The sequence below is a fragment of the Saccostrea cucullata genome, unplaced genomic scaffold (genome assembly GCF_032062105.1).
Source record: "Saccostrea cucullata isolate Sc308-1 unplaced genomic scaffold, CSIRO_AGI_Scuc_v1 ctg658, whole genome shotgun sequence".
NCBI classification, from domain to species: domain Eukaryota; kingdom Metazoa; phylum Mollusca; class Bivalvia; order Ostreida; family Ostreidae; genus Saccostrea; species Saccostrea cuccullata.
Window position 1 is genome coordinate 109,763 of NW_026933693.1, and position 22,039 is coordinate 131,801.

The following is a 22,039-nucleotide window of genomic DNA, read 5'->3' on the forward strand; positions in this document are numbered from 1 at the left end:
ATTTTTAAAAATGGAGGCATAAAAGGGAAGGACAATCCCCGTACTGGACACAGAAAAGATATTTTCTCAATTCCAGAAAATCATGAAAGCTAATTTTTTCAAAGTTATATAATCTTTTTCACATGTAACTCTGCATTTCATTGTTTAAGTATGGGTTCAGATTCCATTTTGGCAAATGAAATAGATTTCATTTTTACATTTCCATCATTTAAGAGTTAATGATTAAATGTTAAAATCAAGGGCCAAGACCCATTCAAGTTCAAAATTCATTTTTTTATGGCTCTAGTAAAGCCATTTTGGAAGCTAAATATTTTCTAATGGTTTAGAAAATAGTTTTACATAGAAATATATAGGAAAAAAAAATGAAGCGTCCCTGGGTGGGCTATGAACCACCAACCTTTCGGTTAACAGCCGAACGCGCTAACCGATTGCGCCACAGAGACCTCGATGTTGACACGGGAAAAAATAATCTATATAAATTTTGTAAAGCTTTTACTAGGCACTCATTTGATTAGGACTTCTTCCGGTTTTCTGCAGTTGCTGATTGTGCAAGATGGTTACTTCGTGCACACGTGAATATTGATGTAAATATGGTGAAATAATACACCTCTCCAGTGGAATTGGTGCATCCGATAAAGATTACAACATTAATAAAAACACGGTAAGACAGCTACTGGACTACAGTTATATGATAAAGTCCACAAAAAATGTCTGATTGAGGTAGGATAATAACTAGAAACAAAAGTGAAAGCACACAGATGCGGTATTATTTATTAAAAAAATGTTCTGTTATAATCCATGTTAGTTTTAATAATGGAAGTCTCCTGGTGCTTCCAATCAATGCATCCACCGACTTGTATGCAGAAAATGCTCATCTTTTGATGTTAAAAATAGGCATAATAAATTGCAACAATTTTTCATATTGGAAGAGTCAGTGTCTGTCAAACGTAAAAAAAATAAAATAAATAGGCCTATTCATTAAAATATTCTTTAAAAAAATCTTTTCATGACCAAAACTGGTCTAATTTGAACATCTTTTCATACAATAGACCTGTATAGTTTCAGGATAAATGCTCTACTTCTCTTTTGCAGGACAAAATGATATATTTTATTAAAATATATACTCGATTCTCATTATATTGCGGGTTTCATTATAAACTATCAGACTGTCATCTTAATGTAAATTTTTGTGATGATTAAAAAGTTAAAAAGTTAATGAAGAATGAAGAAGGATGCCAAAAAAGAATTACAAAAACTTAAAAAGTTTGGAACATGCGTCGGAAAAAAAATTATTCAAATAAAACGTAATTTTACAGAAATCCACTATTATTTTTAGCCCACTAAGTTTATAATCTAGTGAAATCTATATAAAATTCATGTTTGAAAGTCTTTAGTTCGCATAATTGTTTATTTTCTTATGTAGAATATTACATGGTAAAATAAAAAATAAGAATTGAAGACCATGTCAACCTCAGGTATCCATGTTTTCCCATACCGCGATATTATGAGACTCTCCGATTTAGGAGGTAAATAAGACTTCCTGTTTTAAAAATAGACTACAAATTAAACGATGCAAGCTTGGGAAATAATTTGATGATAAAAAGTTAGGCCATAGGTTGGTTTATGAATATCATTTGATGAAAGTTAAATTTAAAAAAGTGAATTACACTTTTTTATGCAAAAGATTTAAGTACCGTGATATAATGAGACACCTGTATACATTTAATTATTATCTATAAACAAAAAATCCACCAAAAATTATTAATTTGCCCTGCAGAAGAGTGGTACTACTGCAGTTATTGTGAAAGTGCTAATTGCTCCACTGAGGTAATTTCATACTCTGTCTCGGAATGTTCTATCCTTTTTTCAATCTTTAGCTATACATATTCTGTATTGTACTTGGAATCCACCACGCGATCATATTGATGTGGTTGACTTTCAAGAATGTGTAAGTATAACCCTAGATGGAAATAGTGCAATATCATCCTGACATATGTAATTATTGTCATGAGAGTGTCTTGCTATTACTGACTATAGATTGTTGTTTATAATTTTAATAGATTAATTAATTGAACATTCATTGAATTTCAAATAAGACTAAATTTTGATGATGAACATAAATTTAACAGTCAATTCACTGGAAAGCAATGACGTCCTTACCGCGACTGACGGGAGCTTTACGAGCATTTGCCAATGTTAGCAGAGACACAGGGATATCACTCACTGATGAGCATCAAGAGTTAGTTCGTAAGCGACAGCTTGCAGCAAAGAAACAGACAGATACTGTCAGCTGGCAGCGACTGACGGAGGTTATAAACAAAGAAGCTGATGTGTCAAAGGAGGAAGTGAAAGCAGCTCTCAAAGAACTAACTCAGTACGCCAAATCAATAGGTGTGGTACTGGTATTTTGATACATCATAGAGCTGAAAACAGGGAACATTCTATATTTAAAAAAAAAATTTGAAACATATGCTTTTGAAAGAACATACTTCTGTCAATTTATCTTTCAATGCTTTAATGTTATATGTAAATTATTTTTAAATTCAATAAGAAATAACCAATATAATGAGGCATTTTAAGATATCAATGAAAATTCAAGGCTCTTTTCTTTGCAAAGCTATTGTAATAAGTAAGTACTGTAATAATTAACATATTAAAGGATCTGTTCTTAAGAATTATTTTTGTGTTTTTCAGTGGGATCAGAAGCAGATTTAGAGACAATAGAGAGTTCAGCAGCATTCCTGTTTGAACTTCTCAAGTCTGCTAATATTGTTGGGAAAAAAGAGACAACAAAACTTCGACAGATCTTCGGACCATTTCCAGCCTCAGCAGCCAGCAATGCATGTTCATTGGTCAACAAAATAGTGTCATGGTTACCAGAAAACACACTTGATTCCCTTGGTAACCAGGACCGACAGGAGGCAGATGGAGAAGCCAGTGTCAAGGAGTTCGGGATGAACATTAAGTTCATAGGTCAAAGTCCAGAATCTTATTTTGAGGACGAGGATTTTAGTTCGGATTCTGATGAAGGTGAGAGGAGAGAGCTGGATCTGAAATATGTAGCTTCCCCCATAAACCAATCGCTGCCAAGAGGGAATCACCTGACAAGGAAAGGTATATCTAAAGTTAATATTAGAATTTATGTTATCTTGTTAATGATTTTAGCATTATGTACTATCAGGCTCTCAAAAAAGATTAGAATTAAAATAAATTGGAATATTGTCAAAATCAAAAATTTTTTGAAGTGTTAAAGATTTCTTTTTATGTAAAGCTTTCACTTCGGTGTAGCCAAATGTTGATTTGCTACTGTGTTGAACATGTTGAAGGGGGAAAAAGCTTGGCATGTATTTCAAATTTTCTTTCCAAGTTGAAAATAGTAGAATATTTTGTTATTTTTAGCATGACTGGGAGTTCATTTAATATCACACACAATATGTTGTAGGTATGATGCGTCATGGCTACAAAGGGAGGTAATCAAGTATTTTCCTGGGGAGGAAAATTATCTGGGTATGAGTAGAGAGGACTTATGCTCCACCATATTTGATGTTCTGACAGCATCCAACTCAGACGAAGAACTTCAAAATAATGTAGGCATTCTGAGTATGTTCAAACACGTTAAAGTGAAACAAGCTATTAGAAAATTTAATGCATCTGCTTAGGGAAAAACAAAGAGGGGAGCCACAGAAATGCAGATGAAGAAAGAAAATAACCTTGACCTTTTTTCTCTTTGCTTTAATGTCAGTAAAGGTTTTTATCAACTTAAACCATGACCTATAGTCTCATTGCAAAAGGTTTCAGAGCTTTTAAAGAAAATATCATCTGAATATAAAGATATTGATATTAGAGATACAAAAGTTCAATCTTGTTATTAAAAAGAGTGGGTTTTTTTTGTTTGTTTTGCAGCTCTTTGAGCTTCTGGGCTTTGACAGATTTGAACTCATCCAAAGTTTGATTCAAAACAAAAGAAAAATTATAGAGGGAGCTTTAACTCGACCAGAGAGCAGTAAACAAACACGTATGTATAGTTCTTCTCAACAAGTAAGTCGAAAGTTGTAGCCAAAATGAAAATATCTTAAAATATTTCTATGTCTTGTAACCGTATGGTCATGAATGTATCTAAGTGAAAGTTTAGATTGGAAAAATGAAATAAAGATTCAAAAACCCTGGATTCTGAGGAAAGGGGAGAGAATTTGGGATTTGAAAAGTTACACTAAGAGGTTGCTTAGTTTCAGAGTCTTTTACAGATGTAAATTATTTTGGTTGTAGTTAGAGTTCATTTAGTGCTTTGTTGACACTTATCTGAAACATGTGATAATGATTTGCATTCTAGGAGCTAAAGCTGATGGAGGAAACAGGCCACCAGTTACCCGGCCCACCTATGGTTGTCAAGTTACTGTACAGGTAAGAAAAAGGCCACCTATGGCTGTCAAGTTACTGTACAGGTAAGAACACCCCCCCCCCCCCCATTACCTGATCTAATTATGCCTGTCAGGTAATTGTACAGGTAAGTAATAGATCCGAGAATACCAGACATAAATACGGATTGTTAAATGTAGATCTACAAATAAAATAAAAGTTACGCCCTCTGTTATGTGACAAAATTATTAAGATAAGGGCCCCGTGGGAATCTGGGTTAGAATAGGTCCTGAGTACCCACTTGCTTGTCGTAAAAGGTGAGTAAATGGGGCGTCCTTCGGATGAGACCGTATAAACCGAGGCCCCGTGTCACAGCAGGTGTGGCACGATAAAGATCCCTCCCTGCTCAAAGGCCGTAAGTGCCGAGCATAGGCCTAAATTTGCAGCCCTTCACCGGCAATGGTGACGTCTCCATATCAGTGAAATATTCTGGAGAGGGAGGTTAAACAGTATACAATCAATCAATATTAAGATAAGGATTGTTCTATTGTAACCATCAGAAGGAAGAAGAATAAGGATTATAGAAGTTTATACTATTTACAGACAGAGGATGAGAAGCATCTGATGAAGATAATGAGGAAGGAGGAGAAGAGAGACAGGAGGAGAGACGAGGAGGAGGAAGATGTGGGCTTCCTCTTCAATCCTCAGCAACTCAGGGCTCAAAGGTACGTAGAAACATGTGTATTCCAGAAAATATTTCTTGTTAAATTTTATTTTTTATCTTTTATTTGGTTGTTTAAGTGATGGTCAGTGTAAAATCAGTATGGCATTTTATGTTAGTGTAGAATAACCTATAAATCATAGTGTTTGAAGAAAAAAATGCTTGGTAACTTTACTTTTCTACCTTCTTTGGTGTAAAAAATGCGCTTGCTTCTGCAACATTTGTGAGATTTTGCATATTAAGCATACACTGTATCTTATTACAGAGAAGCTGCATTAAAGGCCCCCGCTCCAATGTTCAGTGGGGGCAGGGGAGGTTACACACCCCGAGAGAAATATCCCTATGTATTCGACTCCATGGAAGAGGCCAGACAGTCCTCAGCTTTCATTGGAGGAGTCAAGGTAACCATAGACTAGTCCTCAATTAATTCTAATTTTATTCAGTACCTTCAGCAAAATAGTGTATACTGAATCTTATGGTATCAGATCTTATTTCTGACATCTGCTTATTATGAAACCACATTGACATTGGCATGATTTTCATTTATTAAGCTTTGTAACTTAAATGTATAATAAACTAACTGGATATAATTATAATAATCTTAAATTACTCACCTTTAGCTACAAGCCTATTTTACTGTAATTTCGACTGAGGATAAATAAGATTCTTGAATAAGAGTTTGAAGAATTTTGTGTTATAGTAGATATTCCTTTGCTACATATTTAGTCTGTTTCAGATGGTTTTACCAGACACGTTCACCAGGAAGAGTACCAAGTTAGCAGAGGAGGTCAGGATCCCCCACACGGAGGCCCAGGCCACAAATGTGGGGGACAAGAGGGTACAGATCGCTGACCTAGACGATGTAAGTCACGTATTACAAGTCATTCTCTTATATCAAATGAAGTTAGCTTTAGTCTGTTTTATCCTTATAATTAATATCAAATTGAAAATTGCAAGAATGATAACAGTAATTCTGTTTAAGATTTGGTAAAAATACTACTTTTCTAGACATGAAAGGTGGAAAACAAACGGAGGAATAGGGTTACATAATATTAAAATCAGACTGATGTACAGGCACCAGTTTTAAAGAAAAAGCATCTGTGTTTCAGGTTGCTAAGCTAGCGTTTAAGAACACCAAGGCCCTGAATCGTATCCAGTCAGTTGTATTTGATGCTGCATACAAGACGAATGAGAATCTGTTGATTTGTGCCCCCACTGGTGCTGGGAAGACAAATATTGCCATGTTAACAATACTTCATGAGATGAAACAGCACATATCACAGGGGGTCATTAAAAAGGATGAGTTCAAGGTCAGTCTCTGCAAAATAAAATAGTGAAAAGGTAATAAAATGAATATTTTCATGGCATAGTTTTTTACCGAGAAAAGGAATTTTTTACAAAACTTTAAATTAGAAAAACATAAGAGTTAAAACATTTGCTGTCATTGTAGATAATTTATGTGGCCCCTATGAAAGCGTTGGCTGCAGAGATGGTCCGTAACTTTGGGGGTCGATTAGAACCACTCGGAATTGCTGTCAAGGAACTTACAGGAGACATGCAGTTATCAAAGTCTGAAATAATGAAAACACAGGTACCACTGATTTTGATTATGAATCTGTAATCAAATTTAGGCAAAGGAAATGCTACATGTATGATTCAAATTCTGTTAAGACTTACCTAATGTATTCATCGCCATTGAATTCTCACATAAAAGCATCGAGTACCAGAGGTTGAATAGAGAGAATTTTTGATTTTCTTTGAAGTAAATCTTAAATTGAAAGTAAAGTTAAAGTTTTATTCCATTGTAGATGTTGGTGACAACACCAGAGAAGTGGGACGTGGTGACTCGTAAGAGTACTGGGGATGTGGCACTGACCCAGCTGGTCAAGTTACTAATTATAGACGAGGTCCATCTTCTTCATGATGACCGAGGGTCAGTCATAGAGAGCCTGGTAGCCAGAACCATCAGACAGGTACAGACCACGAACCCAAAGAGGTTTTAAATACAGTAAAAAATAGCGATAAAAGAAATCACTTATAAGGAAATCTTAGTTAATTGGAAATTTTCTTTGAATCTCTGAATGGTATGCTTGTAATTCAGAAAAAAAATCTTGATGAAGGTAACAAATTTTGAAGTGCCTATAGATTCTGAGTAACTGAGTCTATACTTAATTCTACCCTGCATGAAAAAATACTAATGATTATTGTATGTAATGTATATAACTTTGCATTGGGTTGCCATACATTTTAGCAAGCTTGCAGCTAAAGCTACATGCCCGTTAGTTTAAAGAAACCTTTATATATTTTCTGTAGGTGGAGAGCTCCCAAAGTATGATTCGTATCATTGGTTTATCTGCCACCCTCCCTAACTACATTGATGTGGCCCGATTCCTTCATGTCAATCCTTATGTAGGACTCTACTTCTTTGATGGAAGGTTTAGACCAGTCCCTCTCGGACAAACATTTGTAGGTAAAGGAAAACTTATTTTGTACTGGCTTCTGTCTAACAATTAGGGAGTAATTTTTCATTCAAATGCTTATCAGATTTTGTTTATAATGCAGTTTTGAGTTTTGGTTTAATGATAAAATTTTGAAATTTAAAAAAAATTAAATGCTCTCACAGGAGAAAATCTAAATTTATTAAATTATATATGATTTTACCGTTGATTAATTCGCAGGAATTAAGGCGACCAGTAAAGTTCAGTTTCTGCAGGACATGAACACGGTTTGTTATGACAAGGTCCTGGAACAAGTCAGGCAGGGTTACCAGGTGATGGTGTTTGTTCATGCTCGGAATGACACTGTCAGGACGGCCATGGTCCTCCGAGAAATCGCCAAAAACAACGGAGAGATGGGGTTCTTCTCTCCAGAGCAGTCCGCTCAGTATGGGCAGGCAGAAAAATCAGTGAGTTAATATTAGTCCTTGTAATAATTCAAGTTAATTAAATATCTCCTCGCAAAGACACGGAGAAAAATTGGTGAGTTTCATTAAAACTGAATGACATGTTTGGTTTTTCAGACACTGAAATCTCGTAACAAGCAGCTTAAGGAGCTGTTCCCCGATGGTTTTGGAATTCACCACGCAGGCATGCTCAGACAGGACAGGAACTTGGTGGAAAGATATTTCGCGGCAGGACACATTAAATGTCTGGTGTGTACAGCCACGCTAGCCTGGGGAGTCAACCTGCCTGCTCATGCTGTCATCATTAAGGTATTCCAGAGGAAGAGTTGTGATTTTCATTGTTGATATTTATAAGTATTACTTAAAGTGTAGGGTAACTTTGAATATTTCAACCCCAGGAAAAGCATTTTCAACTGAGGCATAGCTGAGTAATACCCCTCCCCCCTGCTTTTATTTTGATATTTTCAAAAGACTATGAGTTAGTGCTTGTTTGTAGATATGATTCATGCATTGGAACCATTATTTTATGAAAACAAACTTTGTAAGTGCACGGAGAGAAAACTCAAAAGCCCTCTCTTTGTAACCATGTTTGATTCACTAAATATTCCGTACTACAATTTTCATTCCTTTATGTTTACAGGGCACAGAGATTTATGATTCTAAGAAGGGAGCTTTTATAGATCTGGGAATTCTGGATGTCATGCAGATCTTTGGGCGAGCCGGTCGTCCACAGTTTGACAAGTTTGGACACGGTACGATCATCACGGCACATGAGAAGTTGTCTCATTACCTGTCACTGATGACGCGACAGAATCCAATAGAGAGTCAGTTTGTGAACAGTCTGACAGACAACCTTAACGCCGAGGTAGGCTCTCTATACCTTTATTGTTCAGATGGCCCTTTCAGTTTGTCTATGTTTTAATTACTAAGCAGCAAGATCTTTACCCATCCAATTGATTAATTGATAAAATGTATCTCTGGAATTTCTTGGCCAGTATATTGCAAAAACAATATAAAAAGAAGAGAGAGTATGTATGGTACATGCATTGTTAATTTACTTAATAAAAAACAAAAGCAGAATAAATTAACATTTGATCGTCATTACAGATAGCTCTGGGTACAGTGACTAACATTGAGGAAGCAGTGAAGTGGCTGAGTTACACCTACCTGTATGTCAGGATGAGGTGTAATCCTCTGGTCTACGGTATCAACTATAATGCTGTGGAGGTAAGTTTGTCTGTCTGTATGAAGCATGAAGAAGCATGAGGGAGAGGTCACTGACGTGAGTGAGCAAGGATATCAAAGTAAGGGTGATACTTATCATATGTTATTTATTTTATTGGTGCCATACCATCCTCTCCTTGTCCTCGGTATCTCATTTTCCTGTCCTCTCTCTTCGGTGCCCTCTTCTTCTTGCACAATGGAAATGGGTGGCACCATCAATATAACTTTCAATGCAAATGTATAGGATAAATCATAGGCTAATCTAATGTAGTTTATACTAAGTACTTTTACTAGTATTGAGTTATGGACATTGTTTTGTGTAGAATGACCCGTTGTTGGAGCAGCATCGTCGAGATTTGATTGTGGATGCAGGTAGGAAGCTGGACAAGGCCCAGATGGTCAGGTTTGATGAGAGGACCGGTTATTTTGCCTCCACAGACCAGGGCCGTATTGCCAGCCACTTCTACATCAAGTACGACACGGTCGAGGTAAGATTCTGTTTGGTTCTAGTTAAACAACTTCTGTATTTTTTAATTGGTATGATTTTATATTAATTCTAACCTTGTTATTTCTGAAATGTAATTTAACAGGTGGTGAATGAGCATTTAAAGCAAATTATGACAGAGGCAGATGTATTTGCACTGTTGTCCAAGTCTCAAGAGTTTGACCAAATCAAGGTAACTTGTTCTCTAATCTTTGAACCTTTTCATCTAAACCTTACATTAAGACACTTTCTGAATGCAGTACTTTGATATTTCTAATGTTCCTAGGTCCGTGATGATGAGATGGATGAATTGGACGACATTCTCCACAACATCTGTGTGATGCAGGTGCTTGGCGGATCAGAGAACACCTACGGTAAAGTCAACATCCTGTTACAGGCCTATGTGTCCCGACACAACATGGACGCGTTCTCTCTGGTCTCAGACCAGGCTTATGTGGCTCAGGTAAGAAATTTTAAGCAGTAATAGTCTGTTTTAAAAGTCTATTTTGTCAATTATTTTGGGGATTTCGGAGTATCTAAAGAGAGAATATGAATATACAAAAATAAATAGTATTGATTTAAACTTTAATTAAGACCCCATATCTGAGAAAATACATGTATAAGTACCTTATCTCACTGAATAATCTATTTATGCATTGCTCTATCCAACATTACAATTGTTTTTGAGAATTCTGAACTAATTGCACCATGACATTAATTTGTATGTATATTAAATTGTATCCTGGCACCATTGTAGAATGCTGGTAGGATAGTTAGAGCCCTGTTTGAAGTCAGTTTGAAGAAAGGTTGGCCAGTGATGGCAGGGCGACTTCTGAACCTTTGTAAGACGATAGACAAGCGACTCTGGGGGTTTGAGAACCCTCTCCGACAGTTCCCCCTCCTCACCAATGAAATCCTCAACAAACTGGAGGCCAAGAAACTGACCGTGGACAAACTGAAGGAAATGGACCCTAAGGAAATAGGTCAGGGAGTGAACTATATTTGGAAATATGCTAATTCAAATCAGTGACATTGATAAAACTAATTGGTAGTTTTTCTGTTGAATGATTTTGAATAATCAGAATTTGTAGGCAAAATAAGCAGGCAAAATAAGCAAAGCAAAGTTATAAATGCACTACATGTATGTATCAGGCGGAAGTGAGTTGAGGTCTCATTTACAAGCATGTACAAAATTCAAAATTTTAATTCAGTTGAATTGTTGACAGACTTTTAAAAAATTAATTTGTTAAATAAGTTAGATTTCAAACTGGAATAAAAATAATATCAGGACATGTGACTCATCTAAATATTCATTATATCTTCGAACAAATCAAATATTTGGATTACCGTTTATACGTACAATAGGTCACATGGTTCACCATCCTAAAATGGGTGGAGTGATAAAGAAATGTGTGAATCAGCTTCCCTCATTGGATCTAGAGGCCAGTATTCAGCCAATCACACGGACCGTACTAAGAGTGAGACTCTCTATTCAGCCGGAATTCAGATGGGATGACAAGGTCTGTACTTAACTGCTCTTTCTTTTTACCTCACCTGGACCATAGTAGATTTTATTTTTGAAAATCAAATATTGTTTAGTTGGATCTTTTTGACAACATCCACATTGACCTGTTGTTTGTGATGTAGGTACATGGCAGTACAGCTGAATCGTTCTGGATCTGGGTGGAGGATCCTGATAATAATCACATCTACCACTCAGAGTACTTCCTACTGCATAAAAAACAGGTAGGTATTCCAGTCACTACAGAGGCAGGTGCTTGTTAATCCAAATCTACAACCTCCTTTGTGGGATAAAAGATCTAGATTTCCAATATCATGTTGGAAAGGGCATTTTAAAGCTTTTTTTTTTTTTTTTTGAGGAAAGATAACCACTATTTTGTGTGGATTTTACATTATACATTCCCTGTGTGATTGATTTGACAGGTGCTAGCAGGGGAAGCCCAGCAGTTGGTGTTCACTATCCCTATCTTTGAGCCCCTCCCCTCCCAGTACTACGTGAGAGCCGTGTCAGATCGCTGGTTGGGATCTCAGAGTTCATGTGCAATATCATTTCAACATCTCATCTTACCTGAAAGGCATCCCCCTCATACAGGTAAGCCAGTCCTCTTCAATCATCATCTCATAATATCGTTTATTCATATAACTTTTAGAGGTTTTGTATGGCTGCTAAATAAAGAATTTAATTTTCCAGTTTCTGTAAATCATGATAACTTCCCATTACAGAGTTACTGGACCTAACCCCCCTCCCTAAGTCTGCCCTAGACGACCCTGCATTGGAGGCCCTCTACAAGTTTTCTCACTTTAACCCGATCCAGACCCAGATCTTCCATGTCCTGTATCACACAGACACTAACGTCCTACTGGGGGCCCCCACGGGGTCCGGAAAAACTGTGGCAGCAGAGATGGCTATATTTAGAGTGTTCAGAGAGTATCCCAAAGCTAAGGTGAGAACACAAGTCACAGAGTCAGTTTTGCTTTCATTCAGTTTATATTCCTGCGGTTGTAAAGAATCTCATAATCTATAGAGATTTAGTCTATTCTATAGATTATCAGATTCCTGCTAGATTAGAAGTGATTATAAATGTAAATGGTGATAAAATAAGAAGACATTAGTGAAAAATCAAAGGATTCTAATTGAAAATGTTTGCTTCGTTATTGATTTAGGCTGTGTATATAGCTCCTCTGAAAGCCTTAGTCAGGGAGAGAATGGAAGACTGGAAGGTCAGGATAGAACAAAAACTGGGTAAAAAGTAAGTATGATTAAATCTAGGCAATCCACTGTCTTTCTGAATTATCATGATCACTATCCATAAGCATGATGTACTTTTCCTGACTTGTATTATTGCTATAGGGTGGTGGAGTTGACAGGGGATGTAACTCCTGACATGAGGGCGGTGGCCAATGCTGACCTGATTGTGACGACCCCAGAGAAGTGGGACGGGGTCAGTAGGAGCTGGCAGACCAGGAGTTATGTCAAGGCCGTGTCTCTACTCGTCATTGACGAGATACATCTACTGGGTAAGTGGAATTTGTACTCAAGAGTTGTCCCTAAGAATTGAAAGAAAGGGGGACATTTAAAAAAGTAGAAGGGGATCTCAAGTTCCTCCCTGAATACGGAGTATAGGAGGAATTTCAAAATAATCAGGGGATTACACCATCTTAGGGACCGTCTTAGGGACAACCCTATTTACTTATTTAGTGTTTACAGTGTTATTTTCCCAGCCATGTTATTGTTGCTGTACCACAAGACCTTTATTGGATTCTACCCCTTTTTGAATATGGACATGAGGAATAAGGGGCAAAAGGGGGGAAATTTTCACTGTGTATTGTATTTTAACATGTAATATAACTTATCTCAAATTTCTGTAATCATTTATTATTTTAAATATTTTTTTACAGATATATTTTTCTGCCTGTTGTTTCTTGTTACAGTGTTTCAAAATGAAATTGATTGATTTAATCATCATATGATTGTGTACATCAGTTAACATATAGAATTTAGTCCTATAAACTGGTTTCCTTCCCAGGTGATGACAGAGGACCAGTGTTGGAGGTCATTGTTTCCCGTACTAACTTTATCTCCTCCCACACAGAGAAGCCTGTCAGAGTGGTCGGTCTGTCTACAGCGCTGGCTAACGCCCGAGATCTGGCTGACTGGCTCGGAATCAAACAGGTACAAGCAGAATTCTAAGTCAGTATTCAATTTGTCATTACATGTATTAGTGAAAGTGTTGAAACTATGTAGAAAACTTGAACACAAAAATAAGACCTTTTTGATATTGTAAAATTTATATAGTCATGGTCCTAACTTGTATTGAAATCATGGAAGGAGGAATGCCGTTTTGAAAGTATTTTACAGTAAATTCTGTTTTCAGTAACCATGACAACTTCACTCTTCAAAATCAGATAATGATATTCATATGTATCTTAAAGCCATATATGGCGTAACTGATCAAAAAAATATATTTTTGAAAAATACAAAATTAAGTAAAGAAATATAGTTAATACATATAAATTAAAGCTTTTCATAAAATTCTGAACGCGGAGAACACCTCGTTTCATCTAATAATACGATTTTATCTTCTCTGTAATGTGTTATTTAAATCTTTTGTATTTTCTTCCGAGTTGGAGAAAATTCCGAGATTCCAAATTAAATTGTGATATCTTTATAACGCAATTGACTTAGATTTTGTAATTTACGGAAAAGTTCTATCTTTATATAAAGTAATGATACAAATAATAAGTTCTTATAATTTTAGTCTAATAATTTTCATTGTACATACGCCATATATGCCTTTAATTAGTGTAAATTTTTTGGGTTGCCAAATTGAAAGTTATATTGAAATCAGACCAAGTCTGTAGGAGGAGTAGCATTTTGGAAAAAAATAGATGAAAGAACAATGAACACATAAGCTCTTCTTGTGTCTGACCTGAAGAGTTAAAAATATAGACATTTTATACATATTTTTTTTTAGATGGGTCTGTACAATTTTCGCCCTTCTTTTAACATTTTATAAGTATTTCTTTAGATGGGTCTGTACAACTTCCGTCCCTGTATTAACATTTTATACATATTTCTTTAGATGGGCCTGTATAATTTCCGTCCCTCGGTGCGACCTGTGCCCCTAGAGGTTCACATCCATGGATTCCCTGGCCAGCACTACTGTCCACGAATGGCTACCATGAATAAACCAACCTTTCAATGTAAGTCAGAAACAGATTAAGAACATTTCTTAGATATATGTAATACTGTTAAATCATTTAATTCTTGGATTTCAATGTTCTTGGGCAAGCAAAATTTTATTGTTTCCTGAGGCAGTAATTTCATGGGTAACTTTTATATCTGCATAAATATATGAATAAAGTAATTGTTCATGGTCTCAATCAGGGAGATCCTCCTAAGGTTGTTTACTAGGGGTACAGATACGTTCAGCTATATTTTGCTGAGTATAGTGAAACATAGCATATTTGAACTCTTATTAATAATTTTTACAATTTCTGAAGTCCACTTTAAAAATCAGCAACTAAAATTTCGCATTTCTTGTATTTATAGCTCTGTCTTGTATGGTCTTGAAGATTTGTACATGACTTGCACATTCAATGTATAACAATTTTATTTCAATATTCTCAAAAATGCATTGAGAGGGTTCCATTCTTATATCATGTATCAGTGTTTCCGTTAACGCATATTTCTGCGTATTTTACGCATAGAAATCGACATTTCCACGCCAACAATCTATTAAATTCTTTTGTACGATCTATCTAATTCTTAACAAAACCAGAAGTGCAGATAAAAATGGCGCTTCAGCATGTTCAGTCTTACATCGGCATATTTATATCAGCTTGGCTTTGTCAAAAAGGCTAGTTATGGTAATAAAAAGGTGAGGAAAGTTCAATTCCTTAATAAACAGTTTTGTAAAGCAATCAACCACTTTCCATTGTAATCTTTTGATTGAGGTATTCACGAAACCCTTATGCTGAAATCTGTAAAATGCGACAGTGTACCAGTAAATAAAAGAAGTATACATGTATCAATTATTTTAATTTCATTTTTTATTTATTTTTAAACATCAAATATATGATTATAGAAGGCAAAGCTAATATAAGAACTGAAAGCAAAACGAAAATATATTTTGACCCTCAAAAAATCGTTTTGACTCCCAAAAGTTTATATAAAAGGGTCATAATGACCCTTGGTTAAAAAATTTATCGGAAACACTGTATATATTTATGCTATTATACATTTACGAAGAAAGTTTCATTAATCTGAGGATATCAGAAACACAGAGGTTGAAACACAATTTCGGCTGTGCTACAGTGTTTTTAGCATGTACTTATGACTTGATATGACTCATGGCCCAAAGAGGCACAACTCATAATGTCTCTGTCCAATCTTGGAGTGCTTTCTTCTCTGCTGTGGTGTTTTTTGATTTTGAACATCATCTGCTTATACATTATGCAGTTTTAAATATTGTTATCTGTTGATTGAAACATTAATAAATTTAAGTTTTAGCTTCTGTGTAAGATAAAAAAAAACTTTTTTTCATATTTCAGTGAAGTTTACAAGAAAAATGTGGTTGAATTTCTTCACAATTTTAATTTTCACTCAGCCACTATGGGAGCGATTATGTCAGTTACAAACAGTTTATATTTATACAGTGTTTACATGTATTTGATTTTCTTCACTTTACCCCTGTCACACTCAGCCACAAAGAGGTTGTCTCTGGTGTCTACACATAGTCCCATTGGACACTGTAGATCACAGTTATCAATGTAACTGAGGAACTGTCCGTCCTGATCTAGGATGTGGATACAGTGGTTGTACCAGTCTGATGTCAGGATCTGACTCTGGCTGTCTGTTGTTATTCCAAAAGGAGAGAATAATCTCTTGGTAGTAGAGGGATGACCAGTGTATCTAAATCGGAGTTTTCCTTCCTGATTAACCACCACTACTGCACCGGCTCTAACGTCAGCCACACAGATATCCAGGTTCCTGTTCTCACTGATGAATTTACTGAAGTCACCAGATGAATACAGAGGTTTACCTTTACTATCGAACTGAATGGGTTGTTTCTCTGTGGAGCCAGAGTAACGGATAACTTTTGATTGTTTATAATCATCACTGTCCATGGTAACCAGGAGGTCACCAGAGGATGTACTACAGAGATAGTAAGGTGTCCACTCCTGTAGTCTAATGACTTCCTGTATCTTTTCATTCTTCACTATGTTTACAGTTCTTCTACCACGGTCAGTATAAACTAGATCTCCACTCCTTGTCATTGCTATGTCATATAGTGTTTTCCCTGACTTAATTTGGATGGACTTCAGTAGTTTGCCCTGGAGGTTGTAGAGTTTCATGATTTTGTCATCTCCACATGTCCAGATTTCTTCATCACTCAGACAGGTAACACTGTACAGATAGTCATATCCAGTGTATATGGTGGTGATGAGTTCTGGTTCATCAAGCAGTGGTTTGACTGGAGGACAGGATACAGAATCTGGTGACTTCATTGTGTAGCCATGTTCTTCTGTTGTAATGGATAATGCTGACAGAGAACCAAACATTTGAATGAGCTTGTCTGCACTGATCTCCTGAGGAGAGAAACTTGGTAATGTAACATTGACTTTAGGAGGTAATCTTCTGTATTCATCATTCCTGGATTTATATGCAGATGTCAGTGGGACATCATTGGAGTGTAGAATTTTCTTCAGATCAACTATGCACTGTTTTACATAAGAAGTAATCTGTTTGATTTCTTTTTCCTGTTTATTTAGAGCAGCCAGGTGTTTAGTTTTCATCTCATCAATTTTAGATTTCTGTTTGTTGACAATGATGTTAATTTCTCTTTGCCAGCCTTCTCCTTGTTTGGTGACAGCTGTTGTCAGTTTCTCATAATGTTTTTCCAAGTTGACTTTTTCAGAGTTTAAATCTAATGCAATTTCTTTATATTTAGGATAGATTTTTTCCTCTAGTTCTTTTAAGTCTTTTTGTAAATCATTTGTTTTTGAACTTAGTTTCTGTAGGGCATCTGATAAATCGTGTCCTTTGTGTTTCCCAGAGGAGATGCAGGTAGAACAGACAGGAATGTCACATGTCTCACAGTAAAGTTCACAATGTTTCTGGGTGTGGTTTGGACATTTTATGTAGTTAGGAGTAGAAGTTCTGTGTTTGTATGGTACAACATTGTGTCTTTTAGATGAATCAGAGAGATGCTCCCCTACACAGGCCTTACACAGGTTAATCTGACAAAAGTTGCAATGACTCTGTAATGCAGCTTTTTGACAAAGATCACAGAGGAGGATGTCTTGAGCACTATAACGGGGGTCCATCACTGGGGTTTTGGTTAATTAATTACATGACTCTGTAAAAGTAAAAGGAGACTTAGATCACATAATAGCGGGTACTTGAAGCAATTCTGAATAAAAACAAGAGAAGTTGTTTTAGTTTTGTGTTCTAAATTCTAAAACAGTCACACATTTTGGATAATAATAGTAGGGAAATAGGTTAACAAATATTCTGTGCATCTTGTTTGACAAATTTTATGAGAAGAAAATGACATGAATTTATATTTCGTTATAATTTATATCAAGGTAATCTACAGTACAATGTACCAATTGGAATGCATTTCAAGCAATACCTGTAAATTTACTACACTTGAGATCATCAATGACAACAGAGTAATGCCTTGTGATGTTATATAATTGGCACATATTATTTCATCTTTAGTATCTTATAAAATACAACTAAATGTTATGTTCTCTCACCTCTAAATCCAATATGGCCTCCCTGATAATCCTGTATATTACAATTTACTTCCTGGTCTCCTTTCTAGATGTTAATCTGTTTACCAGGTCATGTGATTTAAATACCTGAATTATCTATACCTGTTGGTGTTGAGAAGTTTAAATAGACTAAAGTTATAGGTTTAAGGAATCAAATCTGTGCGTCTGTCTGTACCATACATAACAATTTTTTTTGTGCAGATTTCTCAGCAACTACTTATTGCAGATGCATTAAAGTTTACACACTCTTTGTTTAGACATCATGCCTTAAGGTGGGATTCACTTCTGTTTGAATCTGACATCAACTTATTACCATCGTGTGCCCATATTTCGACGGTCTTTCAATGTGTTGCAATATTTTATTTAACATAAACAATAATCTGCTAAAATAAATTAAGCGGTAAAAACATCATTCAAATTGTATTCCTTCCTGTGTAAAGATTTAACCAATTTGTTTGATCTAATTCTATTGGTGAAGAATTCAAAAGTGACATATAAACAACGGGCGCCGCCATTACCTGGTCCTAATTTCGACGGTTATGTCATCGATCGATATGCAAGCAATCAGGAAGGCCAAGCAAAACAAATTTTTAGTGGAAATAAAATTAGATTTTATTTTTCGTTAAATAAGGTAAATTAATAGTAACAATTGTAAATAAAATGTTTGACTTTATAATCATTTTTACTCCTCAATGCAGTGAGGGCAGAGGAATTTGTCATGTAAGCGGACAACCCGGGTACTGCAACAGTACCGCAGGTGTGTCCAGGGCTTACATGGCATCCCATTCCTCATGCCATCACATTTAGCCCATTTGGTGAATATTAAAATATCACTTTTTCGGATCTCTTTTGGTGTAAACTTTTTACACACACAACAAAGGTCCTTCTCCAGTACCACCTCCTCCTCATCATCAGTGTCACTGTCTTCCACAACTGGCAATCTAGTTTTCTTCTGCTTTCTGGAACCTGATCCACTTGCGGCTGCCCCTTGATCTTCATCTGATGCCTTTCTCTTGCCTTTTCCCTTCCCATTTTGTTCATCTTCATGTTGCTTCATCTGATCTATTATGATATCTGTTATGCAGTGTCCAGAGATTATCTTACTCATGGTTTTCCTCTCTTTTTTTTCAGAGACCCCCTCTCTCTTTGCATCCCTACAGGCTCTTACTTTAGCTTCAAAGAATTCTCTGTCATCATTTTTTTGTTCCTTTTCTCCACTTTTTTCTCTGGTTGTCTCATCTTTTGAGCTGTCAGCTATCTCGTTTTCCATGATAAATATCTCTGCTGGTTTAAGACTGTCTGGTGGAATTACAGCTTGCAAACATGGGTAGATGCCAGTTTTTCTTAATGCAGCTATCAAGTTTTCTGCAGACATGGCCTTGCTGTACACCTTGCAAACTAAATGACAAATGTTATATCTTGTTACTATGGAGTGTGATTCTCTAGTAAACTTATGACATTCTGAATTGTACATTTTCTGCATAGGTCCATAACGGCCTACATCCAGGGGTTGTAGAATGTGACTAGTATGAGCAGGAAGTATAAACAATATGATATTCCTGTCTCTTGCCCACTGCACAAGCAGAGTTGTGGAAAACTGCCGCTCATGCCGGCAAAACCGACAAAAAATTCGCATGACCGGTAAAAATGCTAACAGTGTCGGTCCAAATGACCGGCCCCCTTTTTTTGGCTAAAGGTTTTTTGTTTTTCCATTTATCAGCTGTGCATTTCCCTTCTTAATTATCGTACCTGCAATATATGCGATTGCGTAATACATTTTCTTTAATTGAGATCGAGGCTGTAAATGAAAGCGAAACTAGGCCAGCATGGTTCTCATGACCTATTAAATTTATAACTGGGACAGAATTAGGTAGAAAATGTATCAAAGAAAAAAATAAAGAGGAACTGATTTAAAATATGAAAATTTTCAACAGAAGGAATTCAAACACAGGTGGGGAAAGCAGTAAATCTAGTACTACCGACTGTCCCAGATTTTTGTTTTTTTTACCGATCGTGTTGATCTGTTGATATCTTTATTATCGATGCAAAGAATTTTTGCAATTTCTAGACCAATTTTCTAGGTTAATTAATTCCAAAATGTTTTTTAATAAAAATCATGTTCACTATGCTGAATGAGCATTGCGACCTGCCCAAAAGCGGTGATATTAATCTAGTCTTGTTATTTATGAATGCAAAATTAAAAGAAAACGGAGGAGGACTTGGAAATGGAGACTGCATTTTGTATCATTATTAACATGATTAACAGGATTTATTAAAAAAAATATATGTTATTAAGTGAATAAATATTATGATTTTTTTTTCATTTTGCAACTTACTATTTCGGACCGACAAAAATCACTTCAAACTGGCATATTTTGTTTTCTAGCCGGTCCAAATGACCGGCTATCTGAAAAAGTTTTCCACAACTCTGCACAAGTCCCACAGAAGTGTGAGATTTATGCCCGTCCATCAACAAAAGAACCTTCTGACCATCCTTGATAGGGACATGCTTCAAAAAATGATCCTCTAGGAACTCTTGGAACAGCTGTTAATTGGACCATCCTGTCTCTGAGACTCTGCCTACTGCGCCTGGTGTTGCACCTTCCATTAACTCTGGCATCCTTCTCTTTCCAGCAAATATGAAAAAAGGAGGAATTGCTGTACCACTAGCACTTCTACAACCAATCACTGTGGTGGTACTAGATTTATCTGCAGTGACAGCTTGAGGTGGAAAATGGTTACCACAAACAACAAAAGGAGGAGTCTGTTTCTGGGTAAATCCTTTTTCATCCACATTGTAAATTAGGTAGGGGTTCTTGTCAAAACCATTCTCTCGGATGACCTGTTCCAGTTCTTTGAAATATCTATCAGTAACAGGAACTGATGCACACTTTGCCCTGACGATTTCCAGACTCAGAGGCTTAAGGACTTTAAATTCAGGCCACCTGCTCACGAATCCCCGAAACCACTTAAGAGAGAATGGGTGCTGCTTATCTCTAATACCATTTTCTAGGTCTACAACCTCTTGACGGCAAGTATATCCATAGCCATATTCTGCCATGATCTTTAAATGTTCAACAATATTAGATTCCTGGAGTATATCTAATAAAGGACTCCTCCCACTCTTAACTATTTCAGGATCAACATTGCCTAACACAATCTCTGAGGGTTGTGATGGGCACATTGTACTGCCTTGCTGCTCCCATAACAGATTTTTTGTCAGTTTTTATCGACATATATGCATTTGTAAGGGAAGTTGGTGAATCTGTTTTGAGATGACTTTTTTTATACGATTAGCCTACAAATAAAGTAAAACAATACTCTTAGCCATTGAGTTTTTAATTCAAAATTCGAATCATTGTTTTTTTCTTTCAATAAAAAAATAGGTCTTCTAAACTCAAAATAAAATTGGTTTGGCCTTGTTTTCCATAAACGCAGTGGTATAAATATCATTACTGAATTGTCAGTCTATGCAGACGACATTTTTTCAAGTTATGTGCAGCAAGCTTATACCAGTAACCAGATTTCATATTTGCATCAAAAAAGTGATCTTATGTAAGGCAGATATTTTTTCGCCTTCAACTATGCTTACCTGTTTGAAATGCATTTTCATAGATGATGCAGGTAAAACAATTGTAAGTCTATACCGGTACTTTGTTTACACACACCATCCCGATCTCGCGAGAACGAACGAGATACCCGGTATAAACAAAAGAACGAAACCGTCAAAATTCGGACCCTGTTGATTTTAGGACCTTCAACCATATCTAATATGTACCACATTATTGTCAAAGTTTTCTCAGCAACAACTCGTCGCAAATGTTTGAAATTTTAACACACTCTTTGCTGAGGCATGCCATGGTGGGATTCATTTTTGTATGAATCTGATTTCAACTTTCTGTTTATCTGTGTGTCTGTCCATAACTTAACGTGTTTTTTCACTTGATTAGTGTATATTCATATTACAGTGGGGGTATTATTAGTGACCATAGACTCAAAGACTTCGATCTTGTTTCAATTTTGAGACATGCTTTGCTGAATTTCATGG

At 36.0% G+C, this 22,039-nt stretch overlaps 2 protein-coding genes and 1 non-coding gene across 3 annotated transcripts in view; 1 reads left to right on the top strand and 2 right to left on the bottom strand.

The window, feature by feature from the left end:
- Window positions 1–368: 368 nt before the first annotated feature.
- On the bottom strand, window positions 369–443 carry Trnan-guu (transfer RNA asparagine (anticodon GUU)). The gene has a single exon. It is a non-coding gene; the product is annotated as a tRNA-Asn (tRNA).
- Window positions 444–2,147: 1,704 nt separating this feature from the next.
- LOC134238982 (activating signal cointegrator 1 complex subunit 3-like) overlaps window positions 2,148–22,039 on the top strand; it is a 90,197-nt gene continuing 70,305 nt past the window's right edge. The window contains 29 exon segments of the mRNA XM_062721132.1: window positions 2,148–2,391; window positions 2,695–3,069; window positions 3,072–3,114; window positions 3,443–3,587; window positions 3,904–4,015; window positions 4,331–4,401; window positions 4,960–5,081; window positions 5,343–5,478; window positions 5,814–5,939; window positions 6,187–6,387; window positions 6,528–6,668; window positions 6,886–7,050; window positions 7,391–7,547; window positions 7,756–7,982; window positions 8,097–8,288; window positions 8,620–8,844; window positions 9,087–9,206; window positions 9,527–9,691; window positions 9,794–9,880; window positions 9,974–10,150; window positions 10,445–10,670; window positions 11,053–11,207; window positions 11,335–11,433; window positions 11,632–11,800; window positions 11,932–12,152; window positions 12,373–12,458; window positions 12,560–12,726; window positions 13,236–13,381; window positions 14,292–14,412. Coding sequence (XP_062577116.1) covers window positions 2,148–2,391; window positions 2,695–3,069; window positions 3,072–3,114; window positions 3,443–3,587; window positions 3,904–4,015; window positions 4,331–4,401; window positions 4,960–5,081; window positions 5,343–5,478; window positions 5,814–5,939; window positions 6,187–6,387; window positions 6,528–6,668; window positions 6,886–7,050; window positions 7,391–7,547; window positions 7,756–7,982; window positions 8,097–8,288; window positions 8,620–8,844; window positions 9,087–9,206; window positions 9,527–9,691; window positions 9,794–9,880; window positions 9,974–10,150; window positions 10,445–10,670; window positions 11,053–11,207; window positions 11,335–11,433; window positions 11,632–11,800; window positions 11,932–12,152; window positions 12,373–12,458; window positions 12,560–12,726; window positions 13,236–13,381; window positions 14,292–14,412 — 4,621 coding nt within the window.
- On the bottom strand, window positions 15,787–17,571 carry LOC134238963 (E3 ubiquitin-protein ligase TRIM71-like). Its single transcript, XM_062721087.1, has one exon. It carries the CDS (start codon window positions 17,536–17,538, stop codon window positions 15,871–15,873), a length of 1,668 nt encoding a protein of 555 aa, XP_062577071.1. The 5' UTR covers window positions 17,539–17,571; the 3' UTR covers window positions 15,787–15,870.